This window comes from Crotalus tigris, unplaced genomic scaffold (assembly GCF_016545835.1).
Source record: "Crotalus tigris isolate CLP2741 ecotype Arizona unplaced genomic scaffold, ASM1654583v1 scf7180000018366.374532, whole genome shotgun sequence".
Taxonomy (NCBI): domain Eukaryota; kingdom Metazoa; phylum Chordata; class Lepidosauria; order Squamata; family Viperidae; genus Crotalus; species Crotalus tigris.
In genome coordinates, this window is record NW_024096967.1 from 326,396 (window position 1) to 350,669 (window position 24,274).

The 24,274-nt window shown below is 45.9% G+C and overlaps 1 protein-coding gene across 1 annotated transcript in view; it reads left to right on the forward strand.

Moving 5' to 3' along the window:
• The window catches only part of PAPPA (pappalysin 1), a 103,316-nt gene that overhangs the window by 63,375 nt on the left and 15,667 nt on the right, over nucleotides 1–24,274 (forward strand). Inside the window, exons 10-15 of the mRNA XM_039350965.1 lie at nucleotides 925–1,118; nucleotides 13,450–13,548; nucleotides 14,652–14,796; nucleotides 15,181–15,394; nucleotides 20,365–20,533; nucleotides 23,452–23,635. Coding sequence (XP_039206899.1) covers nucleotides 925–1,118; nucleotides 13,450–13,548; nucleotides 14,652–14,796; nucleotides 15,181–15,394; nucleotides 20,365–20,533; nucleotides 23,452–23,635 — 1,005 coding nt within the window. The remainder of the gene's footprint in view (nucleotides 1–924; nucleotides 1,119–13,449; nucleotides 13,549–14,651; nucleotides 14,797–15,180; nucleotides 15,395–20,364; nucleotides 20,534–23,451; nucleotides 23,636–24,274) is intronic.

The following is a 24,274-nucleotide window of genomic DNA, read 5'->3' on the forward strand; positions in this document are numbered from 1 at the left end:
AAAGCACATCTTCCTCCTCCTGTCCTCACCACTTTCTATAGAGGGACGATCGAGAGCATCCTGTCATATGGCATTACTGTCTGGTTTGGAAGCGTCACTGCTTCGGACAGGAAGGCAGTGCAGAGAGTGGTAAGGACAGCTGAAAAGACCATTGGCAGTTCCCTCTCTTCTATCCAGGACATAGCACATATGCGTTGCTTGAGCAGGGTCCACAAGATTGTCGGGGATGCTGCACATCCTCTCCATGACCTGTTTTCCTTGTTACCTTCTGGGAGGAGGGGGTTTCGTGATATCCAAAGCAGAACATTCAGATTCAGCCACCGTTTTATTCCAACTCTCAAGCTTCCTCCTTCCACTATGTATTCAAGATGCACAGTGATTAATATATATGTATGTATATAGCATGTGTATATATGTGTCATGTATGTGTATGGATAGATATATACTTTCTTTTGAGAGAGGGCAACGGAATTTAATCTTTGATGTGTGCTGTGTGCTCACAGTAAAAAAATGGCAATAAAGGTTTACCTTATCTAAGTGGTTACAGTATTAGCAAAGCCAAATCTGGTGTTTCGTACCCCAAACAAGCAGTTAACCTTCTTCCTTGGTTCCCGTCGCCCCTCCCCATAGTTATCATGGGTGCCCAATGGTATTCAGACTAATTACTTTGGTAACAGTCTCCAGTTGAGTGGGCTTGAACGTGTTGCATTCCATTGGGTGAGCTCGGAGCAGCCCATGGCTCTTATGGGGTGGTACGAAGACTTTCACTTTCTTTCCCTCTGTTCCCCCACTTCAGCCCACCCCACACCTCCCTTCCCCTCTGTTTCTCATGACAGCCTGGCATCTTGCTAAACAGGGATGGCACATCTGACAAGAGTTGGCGCTTGCTTCTGCCTTGACGTGATGCGATTCTCTTTCCTACAGATGAGCCGAGCCGTTGCTACTTCCACGACGGGGATGGCGTGTGCGAAGAGTTTGAGCAGACAACCAGCATCGCGGATTGTGGGATCTACACACCCAAAGGGTTCCTGGACCAGTGGGCATCCAACGTGTCGGTTTCACACTATAACGAGAAGTGCCCAGCTACGGTGGTAGCAGGTCAGCCAGCAGCAAATCAAGTAAGCATGCTTGGGGCACTCAGTGTATTTCTGGGGTGAACAACGTTTGGACAGCCCTGTATATCACCTCGAGACCCTGGGGGCCTCCACGTGCAACGACTGATGATTTTTGAAGGATTTGCTACTACTTTCAGGCAGAAGACAGACGAGCGCATTAATTAAGCTGGATTTGCATAGTTCGTTAGAGCTAGATTAAAACAGGATGGTGTTTTTCATGATTGGATTTGCCTGTATGAGGAGGCAGGCTTTATTTGTTTTCTCACAGCTAATTCATTCATTCATTCATTTTCATTCATGATGCCTGTCTACCACCCAATCAGGAACGACCCCTAGCTGTTTCTAACACTGAACACCTATTTAACCACCCCTCTTTTAAGATTTTGCATGTTATAGTTCTATGAGTAGCGGGCAGGCGGTGGTTCAGTGAGCTTGTCACATCCCTGGTTCAAGACCCGAGACCCGCATGATGGGGGTGAGCTCCCATTCCTTACTCCAGCTCCTGGCAGCCGAGCAGTTCAAAAGCATGAAAATGCAAGTAGATTAATAGGTACCACTTTGGTGGGAAGGTAACAGAATTCTGAGCGCCTTTGGCCACATGACCACAGAAATTGTCTTTGAACAATGCTGGATCTCTTGGCCAAGAAACGGAGATGAGCAATGTGCCCTAGAGTTAGACACAACTGGACAGAGAAATCTTTTGTGAGCCAGAGATGTTAACTTGTCCTTCTACTTGTGCCTGCTTATTGCTACTTCTGAGTTGTGCACGTATACACCTAAGGCTGGTTTGGGCCCAGGGTTTGTCTGATCCACCATCCTTTGTTGCACAGTAGCCGACCAAGTAATTGCACCCAGGAACTCTCAGACACAAGAGAGTGGAGCAGTAAATCTCTTACCCTGTTTTGGGTAACCGAGGCTAGTAGCCTGCTAGTAGCTTGATACTCTGTGAATTTAATCCAGTTATCATCTCAGCTGGTGTCCATCACAGCATCTGACGGTACTGGATTCTTCATGCATGATGTAAAGTACCGCTTCCTTTTTTCCCCCACATCTGTCCAGAATGAACAATGGCTCCAGGTGGTCATAAAATGAGGGAAGACTTCTCTTCCCCTGTTTTCTAGACTCTAATGTCATGGTTCCAACAGATGGAACTCTTCAAAGAACTTAGAGGCATTGTTTACCTTAAAAAATCTTGCTTGGACATCTTCACTGCTTTGGGAGTCTCTCTCTCAATGCCCTTTTATCTACTCAGTCTCCAAGCTGCAAAACCCCCTTTTTGGGGGGAGGGGGGGTTATGTGGTCCTAGCTGGCAACCTGGGAAAAAAAAACTGGGTTACCTTCTCATGTGGTTTTGTGTGTGTGTGTGTGTGTGTGTGTGTGTATGAGCTTCTTGCAGAACTCTAGTTGACCACAGTCAGAATCCAAAATCTGCACGAGGAAGACTATTAACACGTTCCTTCTATTTTCTTCAGCTCTCTGATTTCATAACTACTTCTCTGGTCTCCTTTGGATAGCTTCTCCTTGGAAGAATCATCCAGTGTTGTTTTTGCCCCCCCCCCATTTCCCTTCACCCTTAGTTGTGCTTGGCTGTCTTGTGCCTCCAAGAATGTGCCTGAAGCAGGTTTTTTCACGGAAACGCCAGAAAATATTCTAGGTAGCTTTCTTGAAACTAGCCCTCTCCTTCTTGGTTTTCAAAGAAATCTCCTTTCTCTCCATTCTGATCAAAAGTCATTTTTTTCCCAGAGAACTGAAGCAGCCAACTTCAAGAGGGGCAAGACACCCTGCTCTCTGTTTTGGTGCTGTTATAGAGGAACACACACACACACACACACACACACACACACACACATCTACGCACAACACACGCAAGTAAGGAAGCCGAAGACCGTCACTCCAGTCCGAGAGTTTCCAACAAAAGTTTGCTTTGACCTTTGTTTCATGAGACGGAGGTCGAAAATTAAACAAAACAAAAACTGTGAGGCATTGCAACAGGGCTCGGAGCTGAGTTGGCTCCAGAGACCTTTTTGCAAAAACACACACACAAACATAGACAAAAAAACCCCAAGCTACAGTTGAAAGGGGAGGCCGTGTAAGACATTCTGGGACCTCAAGCAAATTGGGACTTCAAGAACAGGAGGCCGAGGGAAGGAAAGAATAGTTGGCCGGTTTACACACACACACACACAAACACACACACACACCCGCCACCGCCTGCTGTCTTACTGGTTAGGACCCCCTTTAGCTATTTTTTTTGAGAGGTTGTGCGGTTGGAGTATTTGGCTACACATAGCTTTTTAAAAAAAAATGAGAAGAAGAAAGGAAGTGGGTCTTATGGTTTTCATTAAATGCCTTCTTCCCCCACGGGTGCTATCAAGGTAGGAGTCTGGGGCAATTGTCCAGGGTTTTCTTCAACAGAATGAGGGAGTCAGTGTGTGCAAGAGAAGGATTGGCTTTAGTTTATTTAAGTAAAATAACCTACATTACCATCAGAATAGAATAGTATAGAAATAGAGGAATGTAATGGAATTAGAATAGAATAGAATAGAATAGAATAGAATAGAATAGAATAGAATAGAATAGAATAGAATAGAATAGAATAGAATAGAATATAGAATAGAATAGAATAGAATAGAATAGAATAGAATAGAATAGAATAGAATAGAATAGAATAGAATAGAGCTGGAAGGGAGTAGAGTAGAGTAGAGTAGAATAGAATAGAATAGAATAGAATAGAATAGAATAGAATAGAATAGAATAGAATAGAATAGAATAGAATAACAGAGTTGGAAGGAACCTCAAAGGTCTTCTAGTCCAACCCCCTGCTCAGGCAGGAAACCCTATACCATTTCAAACAAATGACTGTCCAATCTCTTTTTGAAAGCCTCCAGTGATGAAGAATCCACAACTTCTGGAGGCAGGTTGTTCCACCGATTAATTGTTCTCACTGTCAGGAAATTTCTCCTTAGTTCTAGGTTGCTTCTCTCTTTGGTTAGTTTCCATCCATTGTTTCTTGTCCTGCCTTCTGGTGCTTTGGAGAATAGCTTGACTCCCTCTTCTTTGGGGCAGCTTCTGAGAGATTGGAAGACTGCTATCATGTCACCCCTGGTCCTTCTCTTCATTAAACTAGACATACCCAATTCCAGCATACATTTTAGCCTCTAGTCCCCTGATCATCCTTGTTGCTCTTCTCTGCACTCTTTCAGGACTCTCACTCTCAACATTTATATATATATAAATGTTTATATGTTTATACATTTATATATATAAATATTGCATCCAAAATTGGATGCAATATTCCACCAAATGCATAGGATGCCAGCTCTATTGAGAAAGAAAGGGGGGAAGGCTGACCTTTCATGTTTATTTGTGATTAAAATGGTCCTTCACCTTGGTATAATGTAGGCAGTGTTTAATTCTAAACTTAGCTGTTTCCAACACGGTGATTGAATGAGGAAAAAGCATTCCAGCTTAAAACAGCAACACCTCTTTGATTCCAAAATTGGATTTTCCATCTCTTAAAACCCTATTCTCTTTTACTCAGAAGTATGTTGCAGTAGAGACACGGGTGTTCGGTGCCAGAGTAAATCTGCAAGTGTTTAGTGTTTTTTTCCCCCTTCTTCTTTTTTCTGTCTCACAAACAGAGAGAGTAAACTGTGAGTTACTACAGATGGGCAGGCTGTTTCTACTTCTTAGCAATTGCGTTGGGCTGCATCTCATGCAGAAAATGCAAATTACTTTGAAATCTGTCTCAGTCTGCATTCCGAAAAACAGTTAAAAATCCGCCCATCATAATCCAAATGCATAATGTGGGAATTACTTACCATAATAAATTCAACCAACGAACCTACTATTTTTTTAGTTTGGGTGGCACCCCTCATTAAAAATGGTTGGGGTTGTCTCATCTGAGTGGTTTTATTTCTTTAACACGAGAAATGCTTTCTTCTTTCGATGCAAAGAGATTTGTAAATAATAATAATAATAATAATAATAATAATAATAATAATAATAATAGTAATAGATGTGGCAGTGCCTGGAGACAGCAGAATAGATGAGAAAGAACTGGAGAAGATAACAAAATACAAAGACCTACAAATAGAAATAGAAAGACTGTGGCAAAAGCAAGCAAGGGTAGTACCAATAGTCATAGGCTCCTTGGGTGCAATCCCAAAACAACTGGAGCACCACTTGAACACCATTGGCATTGACAAATTCGCCATTAGTCAATTGCAAAAGGCGGCCTTACTAGGAACTGCTTCCATCCTGAGACGATATCTGTAATACCATCAAACATCCACATCTACCTATCCCAGGTCCTTGGGAAGGACTCATTAGATCTGGAATTATGCTTCAATATAAGGGCACACGAAATAAAAATATAATGCTAAATGCTATCAGAAAGGGGGGGGGGATTTCTCAGAGATTGGAAATAGGAACTGTCCATGGTAAAAGGTTGGCAGGTTCCTTTGCTGGCTTTCTCTCCAGAAAGTTCTTATCTTCTGAGTACGTTTTGAAAAGCTCTTCCAGATGTTTGAGGAGCTGAGAAGAAAACGGCTTTAAAATTGGAAGGCTCTGTAGATCAGAGGTCCCCAACCTTTTGGGCACCAGGGATCACCGGTTCCGTGGAGTGAGGTTTTTCTGTGGACCGAGAGTGCATGGTTTTGTGCAGTGGTTCTTAACCTCGGCGATATTGCCCCCCAGGGGGCGATTTTGTTTTTCAAGGGGGCGATGGAATGAAAAGGAGCGACGTGGGGGTGAAGGAATGAAAAGGGGGCAGTATGGGGGGCGATGGAGCGAGAAGTTTTGGGGACACTTTTGAGATTTTTTCGTACAGTGAATCGCTGTATATCTGTCGTACAAAAACATCAGATGATCGCTATTAGTGGATTGAATTGTGTTTTCCAATGTTCCTCCAGCTAGCTTCAGTACAGAACGCCGTACATATGTGAATACGCCTCGCTTATCTTCATGCGCGTTGCAGAGCAGCCTCTACCCATACAGTGGCACGCCATTGGCCAGAATATGGGAGATATGGGAAAAAGACTGGAAATAAATTATTTGCATCGATATGTCCCGATGACAATTTTAAAGAAAACAAAAAAAGTGTTTGCATAAATTGAAGAATTATTTCCTATGTTGTGATTGAGAGGTTATGTTGGGGGAGGGGGCGATGACAACTTCCTCATTGGCTCAAGGGGGCGATTCGTTCAAAAAGGTTAAGAACCACTTTTGTGTGCGGCCTGCATACCACGGATGGGGCTTTGCTTGTTTGCGCAGACCGGTTGCTGGTGGTTGGGGACCCCTGCTGTAGATGCAGCCTGCATCTCTCTCTTCATGTCGATAGGGCACCAATCAAAGCAGCAGAGCTAATGAGGAAAGGATGAAGCTGGTTTAGAAGCCCGAAGAGTTTTGGGGTGAGTTTCGAGAAGGGCAAGGATTTATCCCCTTCCTGATTTACTGTATCTGCCTGAAAGTCCTTTCTTGATTATCTGTTGCTGCCAAGTCCTCCAGTGCAGTTGTATTTCACTGGAGCTTGACATCTAGCTCTGCTTTAGTAGAGTAGAGAGCCCCCTTTTTTTCTTTCAAGCTTTGTGCTCCTATTCAGAGCCCTCCCTCTGCAGCATAGCTGGCACCTATTGATTTACAGTTGGAGACGGACACTGTCTATCCGCTTGTCCAAGTGGAAGGCAGGCAGCCATTATTTGCACTTCGTTCGCAAGAGAGGTCCCCACCGAGCTGACCTTGAGCAGGATGAAGGAACAGATGACACACAATTGCTGTATTGTGGTTTTGGGGGAGTGCAACAGAGGCATCTCCCCAAAGTGCCCAGCCTTAAGTAAACCACAATCTTCTAAATGCGGTCGATAAATATAGCCCTGGATTGCAAAATTGTCCTTGCACGTTGGGGTAAATGCATTCTCTCCAGTTGACATTCCGTGCTCATCAAGTCTTGTGGTTTGCCAAGTGTCATCTCAGGTCTCTGTGACTGGGTTAGAAGTGTGGCTTTCTGGGGGTTAGGCTAAGGGTCCTTTGAGTGCAAAGTTGTGGTAGCTCACTTTCATCATCCCAATAGCCAGGATGGTGGCTTATTACTGTAATAATACTGGGCTTGAAATCCAGCATCATTTGATGGGGTGAAGCGCCTGCTTCTCCTATGATGTATCAATCTCTCGTTTACCTTCTGGGCAAGGACAATATTAAATGTGGGATCCTTGGTGGCCTCTGAACTTGATGGTTTTCTTGCAGATGTTTCATTACTCAACTAGGTAACATCATCAGTGCTAGAAAGGAGTGGGGCTTGTGGAGGAGGAGGAGGAGGGGAGGAGGAGGAGGAGGAGGAGGAGGAGGAGGAAGAGGAGGAGGAGGACTGTGGGATCCTCAGTAATCTCTGAGCTTGGTGGTTTTCTTGCAGACATTTCATTACCAACTAGGTAACATCATCAGTGCTAGGAAGGAATGGGATTTGCTGGGAGGAGGAGGAGAAAGAGGAGGAGGAGGAAGAAGAAGAGGAGGAGGACTGTGGGGTCTTTGGTAGTCTCTGAGCTTGGTGATTTTGTTGCAGACATTTCATTACCCAACTAGGTAACATCATTAGTGCTAGAAGAGAGTTGGGTTTGTGTAGAAGGAGGAGGACCGTAAGGTTCTTGGCACTCTCTGGGCTTGGTGGTTTTCTTGCAGACATCTCATCATCCAACTAGGTGATATTATCAGTGGTAGCAATGGAACATTATTTTCTGCCCCTCTAGTAGAAAATGTATGTTCTTTCCCTCCCTTCCTTCTTGGCTTCCTGTTTTAGTTAACGATTAAATCTCATGGGAGTGTGGGTGGTCTATGACAGTACAATGAAGAGAAATAGATGGCTTGAGGTGTAACCTGGAGCAGAAAGCCAACAGTTCTCAAAATATGCATTAACAAGAGTTACGGGAACTGGAGTTCCATGACGTCTGGAGAAGGGCCATAAGCTTTCCCACTCATGGGCTAAGACAACAGAACTGCCACATAGCCAAATGGTTCTTGGACATAAGATTACTCAACCAAAGCCAGGGCTGTATGTGATCTGTGTGGCTCTAGTCAGCAGTTCGGTCCTCACTGGCTCAAGATTGACTCAGCCTTCCATCCTTCCGAGGTCGGTAAAATGAGGACCCAGATTGTTGGGGGCAACATGCCGACTCTGTAAACCGCTTAGAGAGGGCTGTAAAGCACTACGAAGCGGTATATAAGTCTAAGTGCGATTGCTATTGCTGTTGCCATTGCAGAAAAGCAACAGACCCAAAGCATGGCTGGTTTCACAAACTGCTGTACCGAGGTTTGGAGAGGCAGGTTTCAGGGGCTGACATGGATATTTTCTATGCATGACTGCTAGATTACTTTTCCCCTGGCCTCCTAAAAGAAATTTCTGGGGCTTAGGACTCCAGGAGAAAACTCTAGAGTTTGGCAGCCTTGGGGGGAGTCAGTGGTGAGGAGAAACATGTTGGCAAAAACCGGACTCCATGAGTCACAGGGAAATCTCACTGCATCCCAGGGGAAAGACCCAAATCTTGATCCTTCTTTGCTCTTTCTCTTGCTTTCTCTACTATGTGTGTGTGGGTGGAAGGGACAAAACTGGATTTTGAAGGCACTCAAAGGCAGAAGCGCTCAGGATAGCTAATTGAAAACAGCTTTCAGAGGAGATGCCAGGAAGCAAAATGCAGAGGCATTCGGTTCATCTGCAAGCAGAAACGAACAACAGAATAACTGTCAGAAGGGACCTTGGTGGTCCGCTAGTCCAGGGCTTTTCAACCTTTTCACCCATTGAACCACTTTTAGGATAAGGCAACATCCGAGTACCATCAGTCGCCTGGCAAGATGTCAAAAACCTGACCCCCCCCCCAAAAAGGAAAAAAAGTGATAAAGTACAGGTAGTCCTCGACTTACAACAGTTCGCTTAGTGACTGTCCGAAGGTACAATGGCACTGAAAAAAGTGCCCCCCAAGCCACAGCCGAGCAAGACACCTGCTTGCCCACCCGGCGGTGCTCTTCTTCCTGTCCAAGGTTTCCATTGTTGTGAGCGTTTCTGTTGAGGATTGGCAGTGGGGATGGGGTGAGGGGGGTGTTTGGTTTTTATTCCCCCAGTCTGCTGGGTGGTTGCAGCAGGTTTTGGTCACTTCACAAGACCCTGGGACACTGTGACCGTCCTAAATATGAATCAGTTGCCAAGCATCTGAATGGAAATCACAAGACCCTGGAGATGCTGCAACATTCCAGCTGATTGGCGCTTCTTTTGGGCTCAGCAGAAGCGCCAGGATCAATGCTGAGCTGCAGCTGGAAAGCGGCACTGATCCTGGCGCTTCCACTTGCGCCCTGACAGCCCTGCAGCTCCAGCCATCTCTCGGTCAGGCTTGTGCGGTGCTGCCACCGGTTCAGCTCATTCCCCTCCCCTGCTACCCCTTTTCTAGGATGGTTGCGTACCCCCTGCCAGGTGCCAATGTACCACAGGTGGTACCCGTACCACTGGTTGAAAAGGCCTGTTCTAGTCCAACCCCCTGCTTAAGCAGGAGACCCTAGACCATTATGGACAAATAGCTCTCCAATCTCTTGATTTGAAAACTGAATCCATTCGACACGTGGAGATCGTTGGGTATAATATTTCTTGTGCTTGTATTTGACTGATCACTTGACTGACAGATGTTATGACAAGTTAAAGGTATTTTGGCTGATGAGGTCTAGTTTGGCATTTTCCAATGTGGTGATTGATCATAAATGTTGTATGGAACAATGGACATAAATGAGATGATGGATGGATGGATGGATGGATGGATGGATGGATGGATGGATGGGTGGGTGGATGGATGGATGGGTGGATGGATGGAGAAACAGAGATATAGACAGAGCAGTAATTCTCAACCTGTGGAAGGAAGGAAGGAAGGAAGGAAGGAAGGAAGGAAGGAAGGAAGGAAGGAAGGAAGGAAGGAAGGAAGGAGATGGGAATGGTAGGAAAGAAGGATGGAGAAAGGACGGAGAGGAAGGAGATGGATGGATGGATGGATGGATGGATGGATGGATGGATGGATGGATGGATGGATGCAGTGACAGATAGATGCAGAGAGGGAGGGAGGGAGAGTGAGACAGACAAATAATTTTGGCTGCTTTCTGCATTGAATAGTATTTGAACACTAGGAATGTTCATGGAATATTGTATGTCTGAATGAAAGACTCTGAAGGAAAGCCAGGCTAGAAAGGGGCTACAACATGCATTCTAACACAGTGTTTGCCAAGCACGGCTGGCCTGCCCAAAACATCCCGATAAGGCCGCTGATTGTCTGAAGGAATGCAATCAAAGAATCCTAAGAGTTATATGACAACTTGGCCTCGTTTGAAGACTTCCCGCAAAGTCTTTGGGCTTAAGGTCTCTCTGGCATTCTGTCCTACTGTAAGCCAACTCCCTTCTATCAAAATGGTTGGCCTCCCACCTCACCCTTAACCGCACAACAGACCCTTACCAAGCCAAGCAGTTCTTGCTTTTGATTGCAAGCATCCTTCACAGGGGGGGGGGCTGAGCTTCACAGAGAGAGAGAGAGAGAGAGGGAGGGAGGGAGGGAGGAAGGGAGGGGGAGAGAGAGAGGGAGAGAAGAAGAAGAAAAAGAAGAAGAAGAAGTAGAAGAAAAAGAAGAAAAAGAAGAAGAAGTAGAAGAAGTAGAAGTAGAAGAAGAAGAAGAAGAAGAAGAAGAAGAAGAAGAAGAAGAAGAAGAAGAAGAAGAAGAAGAAGGAAGAGAAGAGAAGAAGAAGAAGAAGAAGAAGAAGAAGAAGAAGAAGAAGAAGAAGAAGAAGAAGAAGAAGAAGAAGAAGGAAAGAAAGAGAGAGAAAAGAAGAAGAAGGAAAGAGAGAAAGAAAGAGAGAGAGAAAAGAAGAAGGAGGAGGAGGAGGAAAGAAAGAAAGAAAGAAAGAAAGAAAGAGAAAGAAAGAAAGAAAAAGCAAAACAAAATAACAGAAAATGGATATTTTAAACGAACGGAACTTTCCTGAAGCCCAGCCGTGGGTTGGTTTTGGGTTTCGCTCAAGTTATTTTTTTTTCTTCTTCGCATAGGCTTTTAAAAGCAAGTTCTCACTCATCCATTAAGCGACAGGTGACGGGTGCCAAGCTCCATTCTTCACCCTCCCAGTTCAGTTTCTCTTCTCGGTCTTCTTGGGGGTCAAGGAAACGGAGAGGAGAGGAGAGGCACACTGCAAGGGTTTGCAAAAAGGCAGGGGTGCACCATGGGGTCTTGGTGAGCTCCATGGTTGTATAAATTACAGATGTGGGCAAGGATCAGTCCCCTAACTGGGAGAGGTATTAAAATCAAAACCAGTCCTCCCTGTTCCACCGAGACAGACCGTTGAATATGATACATGTCGAATTGCTGGAATGAATTTCAAATGCCAGAGATAGTTTATGTAAAGTCTTGCGCTGTTGTAAAATGTAACACTATCCATTGGCAAGTTCTCGGCAAAACTTGGGTCCCGGTTCGGGTTTTTTCTTTCTTCCAGAAACCATCCCCCCTTCTATTTTATTATTTTTATTGTATTTTTATTGTATTTTTTTAAAAAAAATTAACGAAACTGGGGGAAAAAAAAGTAACTTTTTTTTCCCCAACCCATTAAACCTGATTTATGTTTTGCCCATGGATTCCTTCCCTCTCTCTCTCTCTCTCTCTCAGCTTTTTGGGATTTAAATGAGAGAAATAATGACTTCACTTTTGGCTCCGGTCTCTGAATACTTGAATTTTGATTTTATTGTGTTTTATTCTGTGTGGATGTTCTTACTTGAGGTCCTGTGGAATTCCTTTTCCACGGTTGCCACCGTGGAAGTTCCCAGCGTTCCCTTCAAAATCTTTTTTGTTGTTTCAGATTCCAGGACAGTCCTGTCATTGGAGCTAATGAACGACCATTTTTTCAGAGGGCTGATTTATTTATTTTTATTTTATTTTTGGGGGGAGGGGGAAGGGATGAAGACAGACCAGCAAATTATCACTTAATGAAACTTGCATTGTTGTTGCTAGAGCGACGGATGCAAGAAGGATGGTGCTTTTCTTCCCTAAATGCCAAGATCCCTCCACCTATCTTAGATTGTGTGTCCATTGGCCTGGAAGTCAAGATTGGTGGCTTCTCCTTCTGCAACAAAATGTCTTAAAGCTCTCTTTTAAAAAAAAATATATAAGAACACCCATGGTTAGAAGCAGAGGTATTTTTCACCTTCTCTCAGAAAGTTTTGAGGAGCAGCTATCTGGACTGTAGGTCAAGGGTGGAGATCTTCACACCTTCAAGGTCTTGTTGAGGTACAATTTTGAAATGCCAATAGACCCAGAAGTGAGGGATTCTAGAAGATTTGGTCCCTCGGGTGTCTTGAGCTTCTTGAAAATGTAGGGAGTTCTCCACAAAGAGAAGCTTGAAGACTCTGTTGGATATATTGTTACTCCCACCAGTTATCTTAGCCAGTTGGAGTCAGCAAACCATCAGAAAACATTTTTGCTCACAAGGTGCCCTGCGCTTCCATCGTCCATCTTGCACGGCAAGTTGACAGAAAGACTCTGCTTCTGTGGCTCAGGAGAGGTGGACACCATTGGACACATACTCCTTCGATGCTCTTTCTATAGAAATATTCGAAAAAACTATATCCTCCCAATAATTGATAGATATCCTGGCCGTTCTGACGCTACTTATCTCCAGTGGTTGTTTAAGGTCAGGTGGCTAGATTCTGCACAGTGGTTGTTTAAGGACAGGTGGCTAGATTCTGCACAGCAGATTCATTGAAAACATAAATAAGATAAATATTATTTTAGATCTGTTTAATATTCTTTTAAAGACAAAGTTAATTGTATTATATGTGTTCTTATTCATGCATTTTTTTATATATGTATGTATGTAAGTAGCTTACAATTGGATATTTTATTGCTTCTAGCCATGTGGCTGTAATAAACTGATTTGGTTTGATATCTTTATGCCTTGGGTTTGCAAAATAGTGCTAAATGGGGTCTACAACAACTTGTGACAGCCAACTTGCCTTGGCCAACTCAACACAGCCAACTTGCCTTGGCCAACTCAACATGGCCAACTTGCCTTGGCTAACTCAACATGGTCAACTTGCCTTGGCTAACTCAACATGATCAACTCGCTGTGGCCAATTCGCCATGGCCAACTCACCACAGTCAACCCGCTACAAGACAACTCACCATGGCCAACTTGCCATGGGATAACAAACTGTGGGACGCTCCGACAATTCGATTTAATTCACTTAAAATAATTAAAAATCATCCTTTTAATTTTGGTCAGTCACATGTTACATCAGACTGTTTACCGGACTTTATGTTCTTCTTTTCATCAGATGTGCCGGACCAAGGAGTACGATTTCAACGATGCTATGGCCCGATATGCGTGGTATCCCTGCACTGCCAACCACACTCACACAGTTTTCTGGCTAAAGGTAAATATGCAATGCAAGTAGATAAAATAATGAGGTTCAAAGAGAAGCAGAAGGAAGTCTGTTCCCTAGAGTTTTGTCACTTTTCAAGGACAAACGCTGGTTTGTTTAGATGCCTTGTAATTTGGTGTGTTTTTTGTGGGACGGAAGGTCTGCTGATGGTGAACCACAATGGACTTTTTTGGTAGACCCAGATAAATGCAAAAGGCTAGCTAGATGATACCCTACTGCTTCCTCAAGAGTCTTAGGATCACCACTTTCTTTAGCTTCTCCGGCTGTGCATGCCCAAACCCGACAAAATCTTGAGCTTCATAGACTCTCTTCCCATTTGTGTCTTTCCAATGGCAACTTTCAGTCTTCCCTGTGGTCCAGAAGCCTTCTCGGAAATAACCACGGTGTTGGAGGCTGGTTCTTGGCTGCGCAATAGGCAGGATTCCCATTTGGTGTCGGTGCTAAATACACACCGATTGAAATTGTTGCTTTCTTTAAAAAGTTGCAGTCAAAATGAGGTTGATCAGGAAAACTGTCCAAATAGAACAGGGGTCTTCAAACCTGGCCCTTTTGTGACTTGTGGACTTCAACTCCCAGAATTCAAATAGAGCAAGGGTCTTCAAACCTGGCCCTTTTATGACTTGTGGACTTCAACTCCCAGAATTCCTCAGCCAGGCACGCCTGGCTGAGGAATTCTGGGAGTTGAAGTCCACAAGTCATAAAAGGGCCAAGTTTGAAGGCCCCTGAGATATCTAACTGACCCCTTGGAAGTCCTCTCTGCATGAGCATGAAGTTGAGGTAGAACTTTCTAAGAAGCTTCATATATCGGATTCTGTCTTGTCTGGTTGAGGATTGGGATGGCAACTTGTGGGTCTCCAGATAGTTCTCACAGGTGGGGGTGAGATTGAGGTTGCTAAGGATTTTAATCCTGGAGGGTCATAAAGATGGGTAGCATCTCCCTGTTGGCTTAAGGTCTTTCCCATCTCATCCATTGCTCTCAAGGGATTGAAATTCCACAGGCCAGGGGACAAACCTTGGTTAAGCTTCCAACAAAACATGGGGCTTTTGTTTAAGTGAGACTCGATCCACACATCCTTATTCTCTCTCCTCCCCAGGCTTTCTATACCCGACCCATGGTAGCCGCTGCAGTGATCATCCATTTGGTAACAGATGGGACATGGCTGGAGATGGATCTGGACCAGAAACAAGAGTCCATTTTTGTGCAGCTGGTGGACACCAAAAACCAAAGTCACGATCTCGGTGAGAATGCTGGCTTGGTTATAACACAACCAAAATTAGACAGACAAAAATCGGCAGCAGGTGAGGGACGAAAGAAGGAAGGAAGGAAGGAAGGAAGGAAGGAAGGAAGGAAGGAAGGAAGGAAGGAAGGAAGGAAGGAAAAAAGGAAAAAAGTATAGCTGTATGTTTGATGGTGCCACTGCGCTGGAAGAAGAAGCCATCCATTCTACAATCTCGGTTTTGCTACTGCTTTTCCATTTAGCTTCCTCTGCCCAATTAATGACCCTTTTCATCTTTCTCTCTCTCTCTCTCTCTCTTTTTTCCCACCAACCCTGCTTCCCTCCCCCCTCTCTCCTTTTCCTTCTCTACCTCCAACCCTCACCCCCCCACCCCCCACCCTTCCAGGAGAGCACGGCTTGAGCTGCCGCAAGAACCCTTTGATTATCCCGGTTGTCCATGACCTTAGCCAGCATTTCTACCACACTCAAGCCATTCTCATCACCTTCAGATCTCAGTATGTGGCGATCTCCGGGGTGGCCTTGCGCTCCTTCCAGGATTTTGACCCCATCGCTGTCAGCAGCTGTCAGAGTGGACAGACCTATAGCTCGGCTGAACAGAGGTAAGTAAGTCCCGGCTGGCTTTTTACCCGCTCATTAGCTGCCAACTTCAGAAGGCCAGGGGATCAAGGGGATCGTCCGAAAGGGAAAGGGGTGATTGACCTTTTGCCATTGTTGGCGGGAGCCATGCGGCTCTGGCTGAATGCAAACAGGCCCCGGCCATTTAACCCACAAGGGAGCAGGGTCCATAGATTATTTCCACCTCCTCTGACCTCTCTCGGTGACCTCAGTCCAACCGGCACAGTTTTCCCCCAAGCTTGGCCTTAAATGCGCAGCGGGAGAAACGAAAAGAAAGAGCTTTGTCGTTGGGTTTGGTTTTTGGTTTTTTTCTTTTCATTCTTCTCTGGACGAAAATGCTTTCTTTGGTTGTTGTATTTTTTTCAGTGGATCTTTAACAGGTCAGTCTTGAGGGGAAAATGTGGTGTGCAAAGGAACAAATCAGTCCTGGTTTTAAATGCTGCATTTACTACCAAAAAAAAAAAAAAAAAAAAAGGAAAAAGAAAAGAGAAAAAAAAAACAGCTGGGTGGGCCATGGATTAGGAAGATGCTGAAATTGTTCTTTCTATGTCCCCATAGAACTTATTTTTCTTCTTTCGTGTTAATGTTTAGAGTGACTTAGAATTTCCTTCCTTCCTTCCTTCCTTCCTTTCTCCTCCCTCCCTCTTCCTTCCTTCCTTCCTTCGTCCCTCCTTCCTTCCCTCCCTCCAAGTTCTTCCTCCCTCCCTCCCTCCCTCCTTCCTTCCTTCTTTCTTCTTCCCTTCTTCTCCCTCCCTCTCTTCCTTCCTTCCTTCATCCCTCCTTCCTTTCCTCCCTCCAAGTTCTTCCTCCCTCCTTCCTTCCTTCTCCCTCCCTCCCTCCCTTCCTCCCTTCCTTCCTTCGTCCCTCCTTCCTTCCCTCCCTCCAAGTTCTTCCTCCCTCCTTCCTCCCTTCTTCTTCCCTCCTTCTCCCTCCCTCCCTCCTTCCTTCCTTCTTTCTTCTTCCCTTCTTCTCCCTCCCTCTCTTCCTTCCTTCCTTCATCCCTCCTTCCTTTCCCCCCTCCAAGTTCTTCCTCCCTCCCTCCTTCCTTCCTTCTCCCTCCCTCCCTCCCTTCCTTCCTTCCTTTGTCCCTCCTTCCTTCCCTCCCTCCAAGTTCTTCCTCCCTCCTTCCTTCCTTCCTTCTTCTTCCCTCCTTCTCCCTCCCTCTCTTCCTTCCTTCCTTCATCCCTCCTTCCTTTCCTCCCTCCAAATTTTCCTCCCTGTTCCTTCCTTCCTCCTCCTCCCTCCCTCCCTCCTTCCTTTCCTTCCTTCCTTCCTTCCTTCCTTCCTTCCTTCCTTCCTTCCTTCCTTCCTTCCTTCCTTCCTTCCTTCCTTCCAACATTCAGACACCTCCTGGACCCTGTCCAGCTGAGGTATGGACAAGAAACCCACCTCCCAACCATTAGAATCTCCCTCACGCTGATTTCTCCTTTGGAGGATAAAACACGTCCATTCCCATCTAACTGAAAGAGAACAACATGGTCTCTGTTTGGAAAAAGAGCAATGGTTTAAAGCTGTATTTCCTGTTTCTTTTGAACAGCTGACTCCCACAAGCTCAAACCATCCAACATGTTGTGTTTTCTGGGGTTTTTTTAAACTTTAATATGACATTTGCCTCTTTCTTCTTTCTTCCCCTCTTTCCCTCTAATGTTTCTCTCACCTCCACTACAGGTTGTAGTAATCTGTACCTGAAAAGCTCACCATCACCAGTGAGGTGATAGGGACTTTAGCTTGAAAGAAAAGGAGCACAGGAGCCCTGGTGTGTCTGTCTGTCTGTCTGTCTGTCTGTCTGTCTGTCTGGCTGGCTGGCTCAGAACATTCCCATTTGGTTTTTCAGCAACGCTTTGTCTCCCGTTATTCCAGGAAGTCTTTTTCCATCTCTGCCAGCTTCTCGCTGTGGGGCTTGGCCCAACATCCCCCAATTGGACCTTGGGTTTGAAACTGGATCTGGCTAATGGGAGGTCTCTGAACGTACTTGCCTCCTTTGGAGCGATCCGAAGCCATGTCTCATGGTTCAGACCTAGCTTCTCGGTGCTAAATTGCTTTTTTTTTTTTTTTTTTTGCATTTCTTCTTTGCGCATCCAGCCAAAGGACAGAGATGTTGGGGGGTGGGGGACAGGATCCCGCGCAAATAGTTAGGTTTGTTTCCACCTTGGATGTTAATCTGCACTTCCCCCTGCTATTCTCTTGCTGGCTGATATTTCACCCTTCTTTAAAGAGAGGTTGACTCTAAATTGTTCTGACTCCTCCTCGTATAAACCTGGGTGGTCTCTTCTCCACAAAAACGAATTTATTTGCCGTCACTTTCCAGGTGTGTTCCAAAGCTGTTCCTAAAAGCTCCCGAGCCTTGGTGAGCTAGCGATGAAGTCTCCTCCTTCCATATGTAAAAATTAACATTTGAAGGCCTGTTGGGAAACAATTATACTTTCCTCCTCCTCCTTTTTTTTTTTTTTTGCAAAAGAAACAGTCTCTCTGTTCTGGATACTGCTGGAGAGCTCCAGGGGCCTTTCTCCGTGGCTGTTATTCAGGGATTTGGAAAGCAAGACCTCTACCTTGATGTGGTGGGCCCCTCTTCTCCTGCAGATCGGCTCAGATTTGCTTTTGAACCGAAAAGAGGAAATATTATCACCTCGCTGGTGTCTCTAGCTTGGAGTGGGTTATAAATCTATGCTCATATTCAAATTCCAGCATCAAAAGCTTGCAGTCTTTTGCCAAGGCATGTTGAGCGGTTTCCCAGTGGGACTTAGCCTGGACAGGAAGCTTAAATGATTTGCCTGATGCTCAATACCTCTTCCAGCTCTTCGGCTTTTCCTTGGCCTGGTGAAGGTCTCCTGGAAAAGATTCTGGTTAGCATCGCACAGCCCTGCCATCCCACTTCCTAAGCTTTTGAAGGCATTTTGAGGTCAGATTCGGGGAGGAGGGGGTCTCCTGAACAACGAGGGTTGAGGAACCTCCACAGCACTGCGATCCCCTTCCTGACCTTTTATAGGTATTTTGAGGCAGATTCAGGAGGTCTCCTGACCAACACGGGTTGAGGAACCTGGAATTCATAGCCCTGTAATCCCCTTCCTAGGTTTTTCAATGGCATTTTGAGGTCAGATTCAGGGGGGTCTCCTGAACAACGAGTGTTGGGGGACCTGGAACTCATAGCCCTGTAATCCCTTTCCTAGGCTTTTGAAGATATTTTGAGTCAAATTCAGATGGTCTCCTGAACAACAAGGGTTGACGAACCTGGAACTCATAGCCTTGTGATCTCCTTCCTGGGTTTTTCAATGGCATTTTGAGGTCAGATTCAGGGGGTCTCCTGAACAAGGAGGGTTGAGGAATCTGGAACTCATAGCCCTGCCATCCCCTTCCTTGGCTTTTGAAGGCATTTTGAGGTCAGATTTAGTGACGCCCCAAACAACTAGGGTTGAGGAACCTAGATTATTCCACGTGTTTAATGGTATATAATTCCCATCGGCTTCTACCAAGAGAATTGACATGAGACAACAACTGAAAGGTCACAAATTCCATGTTTCAATTTCAAATGGTTTCGCCTCTCCAAATAGCATGTGGTTTCCTTTCCTTTTAAGTGCAGAGTGTGCGTTGCGTACTTGATAGTAGTACACTTGCTTTTCTCAAATCCTCTGAACCATATTTTATTATCCACACATTTGTTGAAGCAGCCAAGGGCCTAGCTTCTGCAGGGTGGGCTGTATGTTTTCTATCACACCCTTCAATTTACAGCTGTGCAGCACAGATAGTAGTATACACAAATACACACACACACACTGAGAAAGCGAGAGACAGAGGCACAGCACATTTTAGGAGAAGATATTTTGTTTTTGAGCTTGACCATGTGCCACTGACACAGGGAATCCCCGGCACATTAAAAATGCTTCTCAGCATCTTTAATTCATTTTTTTTCCCCAATCCCCAAATGGTTTCTCTTGATGTGGTTTTTAAAACACAGATGTACTTTGGCTTTTAAGAAAAGACTGGATAGCCACCTATCTGAAATGGTCTAGGTTCTCCTGCTTGAGCAGGGGGTTGGACTAGAAGACCTCCAAGGTCCCTACCAGCTCTATTCTGATTGAAATGTGCTGTGCCCTTCATCCCTTCTCCATTTCCCATGCAGAAATTGGGCTCATCTCAATGGTGATTCCTTGAACCAATTAGACTGAACATCCCCTGCAGTTAGAGTTGGCTCCTTCATCATTCGACTTCAAGAGAGTAGATCACAGGATCACTCAAGCCAGAAACTTGGTTAATTGCATGTGGGGAGGAAGGAAGGGAAGGGAAGAAGGAAGGAAGGAAGGAAGGAAGGAAGGAAGGAAGGAAGGAAGGAAGGAAGGAAGGAAGGAAGGAAGGAGGATAGGTTCCATCCTTTACTTCTTAACCAGATATTTTTCCAGACCCAGAACCCAATAAATATAAATTCCAACATCTCTTGAACCTCAGCAAAGCTTTAACCACAGAGCTATTCCAGCTGCCTTTTCTTTGTGTTTTTATTTCTTTTGTTAAGAATTTTCTTTTACCAAAAAGAGGAAGGAAGGAAGGAAGGAAGGAAGGAAGGAAGGAAGGAAGGAAGGAAGGGATGAAGGAGGAAGAAAGGAAGGAGGGAGGGAGGAATGAATGAATGAAGGAAGGAAGGAAGGAAGAGATGGAGGGAAGAGGAAAGGAAGGAAGGAGGGAGGAAGGAAGGAAGGAAGGAAGGAAGGAAGGAAGGAAGGAAGGAAGGAAGGAAGGAAGGAAGGGATATTCTAACTCATCCTAAACATGAAGTACGAAAAAGAGGCTTCTTTCAGGACATGGAAAGAGAACTTTCAGAAGACCAAAGTCACATTTAGGTGAAAACACGGTGCTCTTTGGGACGTTACCACCCTACCAGATATATACTCTACCTTGCAAGTCCGATTACTCTACTCTCACTGAGACCTTTTTTTTTTCTCCCTTTCCTTCCCCCTCTGAACAGCTGCGTCCCCCATTCTTGCAAGACCCGGGACTGCCAGGAGTTGGAAATCGAGAACGCCATGCTGACTTTCACCGACGGGGGGCGCTACAATGGTGCCCAGTGTAATGTTACCTGCCAGGCAGGTTACGTCCTCCGGGTTCACAGAACCGACCATCTGCCCCAGAGACAGGTTGGTGGAATCGGCGCACACCGTCTGCCGTGTGACGTGTTCATACCGCAAACTGTACATAGCAGGGGTCTTCCAACTTGGCCCTTTCATGACTTGTGGACTTCAACTCCCAGAATTCCTCAGCCAGCATGCCTGGCTGAGGAATTCTGGAAGTTGAAGTCCACAAGTCATGAAGGGGCCATGTTTGAAGACCCCAAGGTGACTGATGGGAGAGGCAGGCTCACCAGCTGGGAAATTAGCCTTGCTGTGGGGGTCTTTGTTGGCTATGGGGCTGCAGGGAGTCGACTGTGATAACACCGGATGTTGGTAATCCTTCACTTACAACCACAACTGAGCCCCAAATTGTTTCTTGCTAAGTAAGAAATTTATTTATTTATTTATTTATTTATTTATGAGACTTATGTGCCCCATTTTACGACTTTCCTTGCCCCCTTTGCTAACCGAATCACTTCCTTTGTTAAACGACTGTCCAATCTCTTCTCAAAAACCTCTAGTGATGGAGCACCCACGATTTCTAAAGGGAAGCTGTTCCACCAGTTAATTGTCCTCACTGTTAGGAAATGCCTCCTTAGTTTTAGGTTGCTTCTCTCCTTGATTAGTTGTCCTGCTTTCAGATGTTTTGGAGAAGAGCTTGACTCCCTCTTCTTTGGGGCAGCCTCTCAAATATTGAAACACAGCTATCACGTCTCTCCTGGTCCTTCTTTTCATTCAACTAGACATACCCAATTTCTGCAACTGCTTTTTGCATTCCCGACTTTACTGGCAGATGCCAAGAAAGCGCCAAGCGATTCAAGCAGGGCTGTTTCTGCCGCGAGCATTGCAAATAAATAAACCCTAAAGCAAGGGGTGGGAGGGGAGGAGAAGTAAACGGAGGAGGAGGAGGAGGAGGAGGAGGAGGAGGAGGAGGAGGAGGAGGAGGAGGAGGAGGAGGAGGAGGAGGAGGAGGAGGAGGAGGAGAAGCAGGGATAAATCTCATGCCTGCAAGACACCAAGAGGCAGTTTATTAGGAGGTCTTTGGGGAGAGAGAGTCTGGTGGATGTCTTTGACCTTGCTATCACCATCCAAACGAAGGTGCCTTCCTTTGGCAGCCAGCAAATTTGGTGGGTGGCGTCTTCCCGTAAGGAACCGGAAGATATGTTGAGTTTTCTCAATTTAGAAGAGCGAACTCAACCATCTGGGCCTCCGTTACGCTGAGATTTTTTTTACCCTAGATTTTTTTTTTACCCTAACACGGCCCCAGCACTGACTGGCTTCTTTCTCTTCCAGGAGAAAGTTGGCTGTCTCTTTTCCTTCTCCAACCTGCCCCCCCCTCAACACACACACACACACACACACACACACACACACACACACACTCCACCCAAGCCCGAATGGCTTGTTTGTTTCTCTCTCTTATGGGCTCTTTGCAGCCAAAGAGAATCCAGAGATTTTCAGGAAAAAAAGAAAAGAGAATCAGATAGTTTCCCCCAATTATTCTCTCTGTCTGCATGTTTGTGTGTGTGTGTGTGTGTGCACACACATGTCTTAATTTGGCACCGACTCTCTGCTATCAACATATCCGTAGACTATGCCGGAGGTTTTCTGTTGCTTATGGTTTGTGAAAGGCCCCAGCTTTTCCTGAAACCAGAAGGATGAGAGAGATTTATGCTGAGGTTGGGGAACAGAGAGAGGGGGGGGGAGAGAAGGAAGAGAAAGAAGTAGGCAGAACAAGAGAGAGGGAAGGAAAAGAGAGAAGGAAGGAAGAGAGGGAGGGGGAAAGGAGAAAGACAGAGGGAAGGAAAACAGAAGGAAGAGAGAGAGAAGGAAGGGAGAGGGGGAGGAAGAGAGAGAAGGAAGAGAGGGAAGGAAGGAAGAGAGAGAGGGAAGAGAGGGAGAAGGAACAAGGGGGGAAAGAAGAGAGCAGGAGGGGGGAGAGAGAGAGAGAGAAGGAAGAGAGAGAGAGAGAGAGAGAGAGAGAGAGAAAGAGAGAGAGAGAGAGAGAGAGAGAGAGAGACTGTTTAATTCAGTGGCACACCAAACAGGATCACAATCCCTCCTTCTCTACCCCATGGCCTGGATTTTTTTGTGTTGAACCCCACCTCTGTGGCCAAGCCCTTTCTAAAGAGCAGAAAGCTGGTTCTGCAAGGAGGCTGAGATGGATGGAGGGAGGGAGGGAGGGAGGGAGGGAGGGAGGGAGGAAGGAAGGAAGGAAGGAAGGAAGGAAGGAAGGAAGGAAGGAAGGAAGGAAGGAAGGAAGGAAGGCAAGCCAGGCTGAATGTCCAGAGAAGGCGAGTCCACTAACTAAATACAGCCGGGCTTACAGATTTCACCAACAGAGCAATGTGTGTGTGTGTGTGTGTGTGTGTGTGTGTGTGTGTGTGTCTGTGTGCACATGTGTTTGTACGGATGTTAAGAACCAGAGCCAACTCATGTGCCTGGTTTTGATCAAGGGGCTTTGTCTCCAAAGCAAACAGGGATGCCTACTTCATTTCACCACCCTGCCCTACTCTGGTTACTCGGTTGGACCACAGCCCCCATCGTGCCTCTGGGATGCCCCACCACATCTGGCCAAGTGTGATTGGACACGCGAGGAACATGGTCTCCTGCTCCAGCAGAAGACCTCCGAGGTCCCTCCCAACCCTATCATCCCATGTTTCCTATATACATGCAGAATAAACATATATATTAACCCACAAAAAGGCATCCCGTCCAGGGGTGGGGGGGGGGTCTAGTTCTGGCTCCCTACACCAGCAGCACGTTCTTTGGAAGCCCCCAGGGTATATTAAGAGCCCTCCCCTCCTTTGCCAAAGGGAAATTTGGACATGGTTCCATTTGGGCGGGGGGGGGGGAAACCCAGGAGAGAAGCTATTGCAGGATACAAGGTCCTGGTTTGAAATGGGCCCAGTCTGTCTTCAGTAACCCTGTTCCCCTCCTTTCAGTGGGAGCCAAGCACCACCATGATATGCCTCGATGGGGAATGGAACCAGCGGGTATCCTGTGAGCCCATTGACTGCAGGATCCCGGACCAGCACCACGTCTACCCTGCTACTTTTAATTGCAGCGAAGGCACCACCTTGGGCAAGCGGTGCTCTTTTGCCTGCAAGCCCCCTGCTCAGCTGAAAGGTAAGTTTGCAACGGGATCCGTGCTGCTTTGGGGAGCCCGCGGGAGAACAGAAGAGCAGAGTTGGAAGGGACCTTGGAGGTCTTGTAGTCCAACCCTCGGCTTAAGCAGGAGGCCCTGCCTATACCATTTTAGACCCATGGCTGTCCAGTCTGCACCAGAAGACAAGGTAAGAAAACACCTCCTTCTCCTTCCAGGCAGGAGACCTTATAGCAGTGTTTCTCAACCTTGACCATTTTAAGGCATGTGGACTTCAACTCCCAGAATTCCACAGCCAGCACTGCTGGCTGTGGAATTCTGGGAGTTGAAGTCCACATGCCTTAAAATGGTCAAGGTTGAGAAACACTGCCTTATAGTATCCGATTGAAGGAGAAAGAGAAAGAGAAGGAGGGTGTCTTTTGATAAAGTTTGAATTGATCCTAAATCACCACCACCATCCTCCTTCTCCTTCTTCTTCTTCTTCTCCTCCTCCTCCTCCCTCTCCCCTCCCCCTCTCCTCCTCCTCCCCCTCCTCCCTTCAAACCCACTCCCTTCTAGTACTGATGATGTTATGAAAGGTCTGCAAGAAAACAACCAAGCTCAGAGAGCACCAAGGACCTCACAGTCCTTTTCCTTCTCCTCCTTCTTCTCTTTCTCCTCCT